Source organism: Phytophthora parasitica (assembly GCF_000247585.1).
Source record: "Phytophthora parasitica INRA-310 unplaced genomic scaffold supercont2.24, whole genome shotgun sequence".
Taxonomy (NCBI): domain Eukaryota; phylum Oomycota; class Peronosporomycetes; order Peronosporales; family Peronosporaceae; genus Phytophthora; species Phytophthora nicotianae.
The window spans coordinates 330,757-340,320 of record NW_008649010.1 but is presented as its reverse complement, the minus strand read 5'-3'; the positions used below and the strand labels follow the sequence as shown (position 1 = coordinate 340,320).

Sequence of the window (9,564 nt, the reverse complement as noted above, 5' to 3'; positions counted from 1 at the left end):
TTGGCTAAAAATCGATAGTTGAAGCTGTGACCATCACTCTTCGTATTCGTAAGTGTTGTGCTTGGTCAATTGATACACGTAATAGGACGTGCAGTAGTATTAATAAGTGCATTACGTGTTCTTCTCTCTAACAACCAGTTTTCTACCGATGCAGGATACGAGAAAGAAACCCGCGCCTGGTACCTCCTGAGTTGCTGGGGCTGTTAGTAGGCGTGATGAGGACCGGCTCATCCACATCCTGCTGGCTCGCGAAGGCGTTGAAGATCTGTTCCAATGTGGTCTGCGAGACGCTGTACTCGCGAATGGACAAGCGAGATTTGGCGTTCTCCACCAGCTCAAACACATTCGACAGACGCAGGCTATTGGCGTCGTCTGCTGGCTGGTCGTGGATCTTGAACCAGCACGAATCGTGCTGACGCTCCAGCAGCTCAACCGACCTGAAGTTCTCCTGTAAGAACGCCAACACATTCTCGAACTTCGTCTCAGTGATCCACCACGCCGCGAAGCTATTGGCAGAGACGTATCCATCACGCTTGATAAGGTTAGCGATCGCGTGTCCAGTCGGGTGCGTGTTGACGATCTTCTGTGTCCATGCCGCGTTACCGAACAACTGACAAGTCTCTGTGAGATCTCCCTCTTCGATGCGAGTGTCGACCGAGTCAAAGTGACGCAGGACAAGTTCAGAGACGTCCTCTGCAGATGGAGTCTGCAACTTCGCGTCGAACATGAGTCCGTCACCGAACCGATTCTTCAAATGCTGCACACTGCCGAGACACTTGAGCTCCCCACCGACCATAATGCCGACACGAGTGCACAGCGCCTCGCACTCCTCCATACTATGCGTGGTCAGCACCACCGTCGACTCCTTATTGTACGTCGAGATCTCGGAGATGACATCCCACATAAACCGTCTGGAGACAGGATCCATACCAGTGGATGGTTCATCAAGGAACAGGATCCTGGGTGACCCGATCATCGCGATAGCGACAGACAACTTGCGTTTGTTGCCGCCACTCAAACTACCCGCGAGTTTGTCTTCAAACGCCGTCAAATTCAGTTGCTCCATCTTCTCGCGCACTACGAAATCCAAGTCCGAGCTCTGGACTCCCTTGATTTTTGCGAACAACTCGAGATGCTCACGTACAGTCAACAAGTCAATGAGTGCATCGAACTGCGGGCAGTAGCCGATCTGGCGACGAACTTCCACTTGTTGCGTCAAAATGTCGTATCCACTGAGCGTGGCATTGCCAGAGGTAGGCACGATATCACCCGTCAACATCTTCATGGTCGTTGTCTTGCCAGCACCGTTGATCCCCAAGAAACCAAAACACTCGCCCTGTTTGAGCCCAAAAGACAGATCTCGTACCGCCACTTTCTCCCCTTTTCGGTACACTTTACGGAGGTTTTGTAGCTTGATCGTGTCGTTATCTGCTCCACCCATCAGGACTCGGTCCACTTCATCTCTAACATCTTCATCGATTTCTTTGTGTTCAACTGGAATATCGGGGTCTTTGGACATGGCGGACTTGATCTTAGGGAATGTCATGGCGTAGTCGATACCAACAGCGATCGCGTAGTACAGCACTGCATCGAAGATCAAGTAGACGATCGCGTACCCTGTATTCTCCAGAGCGAACGGGTCTTTCGAGATGTTATTATCGTCGTCCTCAGCTCCTCCTGTTTGCGTGATTTCGATGATTGTCAAGTTGAGAAGTCCACGACCAAGACAGAAGAGTGGGGACAATCTCCAGATGAACTGGAGAGCCTTGTCGGCACTCTCCGTGCTCTCGATCACTTGCATCACAAAGGAGACGATCATGAGTGCCAGACCCAAGATAAAGTTGATCAGGATCATGTACGTCTGTGAAGACGCGGGGTCTTTGAAAAGATACGACCAGCAATACGCGTGGGGGCAGATCGCCAGTCCAAAGACAAGTAGTAGCACAATAACCGCGATAAATGTCGAGTCGTCACAGGAGACACAGGAGCTTGAGCCAGTGAGCGTCGCGAGATCGTAGGCTTGAATCAATATCAACGCGAACGCAGCAGGAACTAAGAAGACAGTGAAGTCCCAGATGTAGTTGGCTGTCCAGAACGAGTTGATCCCAACGCCAGATACCAGTTGCTGATGCTTGGAATTGTGGTCTGGTGATCGCTCTCGTACCAGCATGACAACGATAGACGCTGGATAGTAGGCGAATGCAATCACGATGAACAGGACCGAAGTGAACGAGATATACGCCGTAAACAGCGCCGTGTTGTCGGCGGTCAGCGGAAGCGGGTGGTTGTTCACAGTCAAACTGATATCTGAAGCTCCGATGGAGGAGTCATGTTGTGTGGCCATTAATCGGTACAGTGACTGGTCCATGAACGCCTTGAAGACAACCGATCCATGCGTCAGCGTCGTATTGATCAGGACGTTGTAGCCAAACACGTTACTTTCTTCGTCTGCACGAATGAGATAACCTCCGAACTGATCCGAAATCCCGTCAGAAAAGGCCCGGTTGAAGATTTCTTGACTCACTTTCAGTTGATAACCCGTTGCGTCGGTAGCGTTGATGCTTGGATCGTTGTATTCAACGTCGAATACTGTGGGGGAGTCGCTTGAATACGGCGGATTCCCGATATCATCCTGGCTCAGTGTCACAATCGACGCTCCAGTGTAATAAGCACTACCCAATGCTGTTCCACACCAGCTTCCAGAGCTTTGAGCACAATAGGACGGGACCAAAACTGGGCCTTCTTCATCTTCTAGACCATACAGGCTGAGCTCAATGAACGGGTCATCATTGGTGAGCCCTGCAGCCTTCAATATCGACAACCCAAAGATCAACCACGCTACTGGCAGCAGCAGTCCCACCACGAACAACTTCTTATCCCTCCTCGCCATTCGGAAGCGCTTCTGGATCATTGCCACCATTTGAGTCCAGAAAATCGATCTCGAACGTGTCAGTGCTAACGAACTACCTGTACGTTCAAGTCCATGGTAATGTCCGTCCGCTGGCTTGTCTCCAACGATAGGGATACTTTCCTGAGAAGTAATTCCATGCTGCTTGACTCGGTTCTGTAGCGTATGCTGCTGGTCTTCGTCTGACACTTCTGCCACTTTAATGAACACTTCCTCCATTGTCGTCACCGAAATACCATACGAAAGTATCTGCAACTTGCTGAGGTTTTCATCCATCTTACGGAACATCGTAGGAAATTGAGACGAACTATCGAGAGGCAGCTGAAACGCGATCTCCGTTCCAACATTGCTCAGCACACGACTTGACGGAATGTAACGAGATACAAAGTCGATCACCTTCGAGTCGTCACAGTTCTCTTCCTTCACGATGGTCAGGTTATAGCCAACTCCGAACTGGTTCTTTAGATACAAAGCCGACCCGCAACACCGCAGCTCTCCTTCAGCCATGATAGCGATACGGTCGCCTAGGATATCTGCTTCGTCCATGAAGTGCGTTGTCAACACCATCACTCGGTTCTGGCGGTTGTTCATGAGGATCTCCCACGTGCTTCGTCGAGAGTACGGGTCCATACCCGAAGTCGGTTCGTCCAGGAAGACCAGTGAGCTGTCCCCAAGCAGCGAAATGGCCACTGATAGTTTACGCTTCATGCCACCAGACAGCGCACTACTCATCGTAGTCCGCTTATCGACAAGACCGACTTCACGGACCTTGGCAGTAACTTCATCGGCCAATTCTTCACCAGTATATCCTTTGATGCGAGCGTAGAACTCAAGGTGGTCTTGTACTGATAACTCTGGATACAGGACGTCGTGCTGGAAGCAGATACCGAGAGACTCGCGGACTTCGTCCATGTCTTCACGAATCGAAAGACCATGGAACGTAGCGTCGCCTGCAGTGGGAGGTGTCACACCCGTGAGCATGGAAATCAACGTCGTCTTGCCAGCACCATTGTGTCCGAGTAGACAAGTGATCTGGCCCGAGTACATGTTCAAATGCAGTCCTTTCACGGCTTCCTTCTCGCCTCCAGGAACAGGGAACACTTTCCGAAGACCTTGGACACAGAGTGCTTCACCTGACCTCTCCTGGTCGAGTAAATCAGCACTTACTGGCTCAATATTTGGGTTCACATCCACCTGCACAGCTGAATCGTTCTCGTTCAATACGGTCACGAACTTCCTGGACTTCCTCCAGTACGAAGGACGCAACGGGAAGTACCACTTCTCCGGCATACCGTACTCTTTAGGGATAACTTTCTCGAAATATAGCCCCAGTAGTGTGTACAATATCGTGTCGAATGCGAAGTACCAGAGAGCCGTAGAGAATCGGAAGTTGTTGATCCGTTGTGAGGCAGTCGAGAAGGAAATCCCCACTTGTGAAGTCTCAGCGGCTGAGAGCGAGTTGATACCGAAAACAAGTCCGACTGGGGCCAGTATACACGCGACGTTCTTGGACGATTCCGCCGACGAATCGTCGTAAGCTCCACTCACGCCGTACATGATGAAGAACAGGATGAAGCCCACGTAGACACCAGTACGCGATTTGGAAAACACGGAGCTGATCATGAAGGCGAAACCCAGTACACTGATACTGAACAGGAAGAAGAAGAGGAACAGCAATACCGCGTTCGTGTTCGGGAAGAGCTTGGCTATAGCCGCGAGAGTCTGCAGCACGCAGCTCACGAACAGGATGACGATGTACGTGATATACCACGAGATGACGATGCTGGACTCCTTGACACCTAAGATCTTCATAAGCTCACGAGAACGCGTCTCTCTTTCAGACATCAAACCGACGAGGATCTTGGACAACGGATGCAAGTACGTTAGTATGAAGAAGATCGGGAAGGCGTCCGTGACTGCATCGTAGAAAGACGACGAAGCGTGAGTGTTGATAGGAAACGGCGTCGTTAGTGACCCCAAATACGGTTGAGGAGCCTGACGCAGTGGAGTCAGTAGAGCTTCACGTGCGTCATCATCCAAGTCAGAGCTGAGCGGAGACGATTCTCCCATCAAGGCATTGAATAAAACACCTGCGGTCTTGGTCGCAGGGTCATTAACCACAGTCTCCAGTAGTCGCTGGTCCAAATCGTCCGTCGATACTGCCGTGGAGGCGTTAATCTGACAAGATCCTGTCGTGGTCTTGGAGCTGTTATCCCAGTCGGGTAAACAGTTGACGAACCGTGTGACGAGGGTCTGTAGCGTCATGAAGCCATTCGTAGTGTACTGCTGGTAGTCCGTAGTTTCGAGCTTACGATCCACCGAATCCCACAACGAAGCACCGTCACCTCCAATAGTTTGAGGGATGTATCGATTCGTCTCACTATCCCCAACATACGTCGAGTTGAGTCGTAGTGTGTACTCAACAGAAGCAGGCTCACCGATGGTTGTAGGGTAGTTCGTAAAGACGATAGCTCCGAAGATACGTGGCTGTGTTTCGGTCTTAGCGTAGTCCGAAGACTCGACGTAGTCCTCCAAAGCATCTTCCGTGTCAAAGAAGACTGTGCTGTCTTCAAAAGACGGGATCACAAGCGAGTAATCAGACGAGGAGTCATTGAGAACGACAGTAGGATACCACAACTTGATGGTTTCGAAGAAATAGTTCCTCGTGAAGTCGTTATCCGGTGCAATGGCGAATTTATACGGCGACACGCGACCTTCACACTCGGACGGGAGTGAGTACGGAGACGACGTGTTGAGACTCACGCGACCTCCTAACGCCAGCTCACGCTCACAGATGGAGCGGTTAGCAGACGTGAAGGTCTTCATCAGTCTACCGTAGTCGAATGACTTGTAGGCCAAGTGTAGCATGAGTCCGGAGAGTGTAGTCTCGGGTGTGGCGAACTTTGGTGTATTGTAAGCCCCCACCAGTGACCAACCCGAAGGATTGAAGAGATTATACGACGTGGTGCCCGTGGTGAACCCTGAGGGCACAGTATCGTCGCTACTGGTGGTGCGAACGAGGTCCATGACGACGATGAAGAGCACGGGCGTGAGTACCTCGAACAGTAGAGCCACGGGATGTTTGCGCTTGAGCAGCCAGTTCTTACGCAGCAACGTGGGCACGAAGCGCAGGTTGGAGCGCTTGGTCGACGCTGCAGGCGCGTTGACCGTCAGAGGTTGGTCCATAGTGAAGAGATTGTGTTGATATGGCTTTTATCTGACGTTGGCGCTTTTCGTGTGGCTGTGCTGGCAATTAGAAGAGTGTGATCGTCATGAGACTGTTGGATGCAGACTGTGCGTGTACCCACTGGTTGCGCTTCACACATACATTCTGACAGCGCCTGTAGCACCGCGAATCTCGTTACAGTACGCCGTTAAGGTGTGTTCTGGGTGTCGTGTCATACTCAGGCGAAGTGAATTGGATATTCTGTCCGGTGTTGGTAGGGAATTCCCACAGGGAACAATCGTGTAATCATTGGCAAGAGTCGTCCGTGTAATCATCGTCAGACATTGCAAGGTACACTGCACTTGGTTTCGGGTGCGATGGCTCGCCTTTAGTCTCGCTCGAGACTGAAACCTCAGACAATCTGGATGCAGCGGCGAGGAATATCAAGGCCGCATTGCTACTGTAAAGCAAGCATGACAACGTACTGTGAGCTGTACGAATTCAGCGTTACACTAATGGGCGTCATACACCTAAACGGCCCGCTTTCAAAGCAACTTCGCGGTGAACGGTGCCCCTGAGGAAGGAATAGCTGAAGTTATACGTTCGTACGGCGTTATGGTGACAACGCAACGTGATTGGTCACGTACAGTTAAGACCTGATGACTCGCAGGAATAATCACCGGTGTTTCAAGCGGAGTCCAACGATACCAACGCCAAAGACGAATTTGTTTCAAAGTGTATCACACATTACAAGATCCCACAGTCGTGGTTGACCCGTATCAACTGGCTCATCCGAACAGGATACGACGCATGAGATCAGCGAACTGAGCTCCTGAAGCCTCGTCCTCGCCCTTGATCGTTGCTCGCAGCGTGCGGTTGGCCTTTTCAACCAGCGTCTCGGACAAGAAAAAGCGTCCTTGAGTGTCCTGAGCGTAGAAGAAGAACTTGTACTGCGGACCCACGTCACCCGAAGCCATCGTCACGATGCCACGCGATGCGAACGCCTGCTCCAGTTCGCTCTGCGGTGGCAAAGTCGGTAGTTGCACGACTACTTCAGCCACCACAGGCCTGCTACCCCATTGGCCCTGGAACGTTGCGGCGTCCATGACTGGAGACGGGACCAATGCGAAGCTCGAGCCTGCAGCCTGAGGCGGAGGGCCACTTGAAGCCGAGCCAAAGTCCATGTCCAGCAAGTCCATACTGGGAGCCGCCGGCTGCGGAGGAGGCGCAGCGTTGCGCTGCTGCTGCTGAGGAGGTGGAGTATTGTCGTATCCCTCGTCAGCCTCCTCTTCCTCGGCATCATCTTCATCATCCAAAGGCGCCACTGCGCCAGCCAAGTGTGTAGGCGACACGAAGAGTTCACTAGGCTTGTTGTACACCACAGCGAGCGAGTTGAACTCCTGGAACAGCTTGTCCTTCAGATCTGTCTCAACAGACTCAGCAAACACACTCACAATCTCCTCGGTGCGGAACTGAGCCACAATAGCAGCGGCCTGTTCCGTCGGTTGCTGTTCAAGCAGACGGTAGTACAGCAGAGCGCGGTCACGTACATCCTGGTGGCTGGACTCATTGATAGCCGAGCCAAGCAGACGTCCAAGCATGCTCTGCACCTCAGGAGGACGCTTGAAAAACAGCTTCATCGTCGCAGCCAATAGCTCCAACAACACAGAGGGGGCAGCCTCATCATTAAAGTCGTCAATAAGCTTCTCCAACACGTACGGTGCACGACGTAGATCCTGTCCAAATTCACCCAACATCCAGACGACTGCGGCCTTTGCGGCAGGCTGCTGTACAGCGGCAATAATGCGACCCAGCACAGGTAGAACATCATGGCGCTTGTCCGGATACTTACGAAGTAAGTCCTTCATAACTACCAAACTTTCGTCGCGCACGTAGTCGAGATCCAGCTCCAAGAAGTCCACCATCGTGTCCATAATGTGGTCCTGCATCTGCTCCACAAGCTGCTCAGCTGCTTGCTGGCCGTACGCTTCAGGAACGTTGCCACCGCCCGGATACTGCTGCGGGATCGTGTTAACCGAGAGATTGGGACTCACAGCGATGTCAGCAATAGCTCGGATCGCACGACGCGCTAGCTCCTGGTCCACGTCCGTCACGTACTCACTCAGTTCTGTGACAATGTCAGCCACGTTGGCTCCATCAGCCACCAGAGCCAGGATGTCGATCTTGACGTACTTGACGTGTGTGGGCTCGTTGTATCGGTTGTAGAACTGGCGGTAGTCACGACTAAACACGTGTGGTTTCTTGCCCACCAGCAGCAGAATGTGGTGCAGCACGCAGTAGTTGATCTCGTGACTTCCACCAGCCATCAGAGTCAATAAAGGCTGCCGCATACGCTCAAAGACTTGGTCCTGGATCTGCTCCATCCCGCGAGTCTGCGTGAGATTGAAGAAACACTTGGCCGTACCCAGCACCACCGCGCTATTGGACACACGCAGACACTGCTCCAGCGTGTTCATAATGGTGAAAACCTCATCCGGACCAGTGGGTTTGTACTTGGCGACGATCTGCAGGATGTTGCATTGTCCCCACTCGTTAAAGTCCGAAATGCGACTCAACAAGTGCATGACAATGGGCTGGTTGATAGCGATGCCTCCTTCGTCCGCCATGATCTCATTGAGAGCTACTAAGCAGTTGGAAACCACTTGAGGATCGCGGTCTCGGATCATGTTGTAGAGAGTATCGATCATGTCGCTCTCCTTGATGATCTCTGGGTTCAGAGAATAAACTTTGAGGATACCGATGACTCCAGTCTTACGCACGTATGCACTGGTGTCCGTGAGTGAAGCTTGTAAAGGGTCGTGGATGTACTCGAGGATCGAGTCCAGACGTAGAGAGCAGAGCGAACGCAGCGCCAAGCCACGCACCATTGGATCCTCATTGCGACAGTCATTCAGTAGCGTGTTGATGCACATAATGGCCAGCTCCGAGTTCTTCTGCGCGTAATTGGTGAGATACAGATACACCATCTTCTTGGAGATGAGGTCCTTGGTATCCACACATAGCACCATCTCACTGAAGAGACGAGAGACGTCGATACCCAGCGTCATGTACGCGATGACCTTCTTGATGATCTCACGCTTGCGCTTCACATCCTTCTCCACGGTCACCTCGCGCAGCAGCTACAGTATAAAACATTAAATTCTTGTATTCGATGTTACGATCAAGTTTGAGAATGTGTACGTACGTTCTTGAGCTCGTTCACCTCGCCCTTCTTCTTGTCTGTGAAGTAGTTGGGATTGCTGCTGCCCGCGGGTCGCTGAGCGCCTGGAGCTCCACCGGGAGGGGGCGGCATGCCACCGGGTGGAGGAGGGCCCTGTGAAGGGTAGGACGGATTTATGCCACCCATGGACGGAAACATGATCGACTACGGAGGAACACTTGGAGTAGGCTACGCGGCAGATCCTCGATGGTGGTACACTGACTCACGAGGACACGACGTTATGCTATTTAGAAGGTTTGTGGTGATTTA

The 9,564-nt window shown here is 52.0% G+C and overlaps 2 protein-coding genes across 2 annotated transcripts; both read right to left on the bottom strand.

Annotated features, from left to right (window-relative positions):
• Positions 1-142: 142 nt before the first annotated feature.
• PPTG_11337 (hypothetical protein) lies at positions 143-6,094 on the bottom strand (the record flags this gene model as incomplete). The annotated part of the gene is made up of 1 exon (XM_008906633.1): positions 143-6,094. One exon carries the CDS (start codon positions 6,092-6,094, stop codon positions 143-145), a length of 5,952 nt encoding a protein of 1,983 aa, XP_008904881.1.
• Positions 6,095-6,862: 768 nt separating this feature from the next.
• Positions 6,863-9,441, bottom strand: PPTG_11336 (hypothetical protein; the record flags this gene model as incomplete). The annotated part of the gene is made up of 2 exons (XM_008906632.1): positions 6,863-9,214; positions 9,280-9,441. The coding sequence occupies 2 exons, from the start codon at positions 9,439-9,441 to the stop codon at positions 6,863-6,865; spliced, it is 2,514 nt and encodes an 837-aa protein (XP_008904880.1).
• Positions 9,442-9,564: the final 123 nt, after the last annotated feature.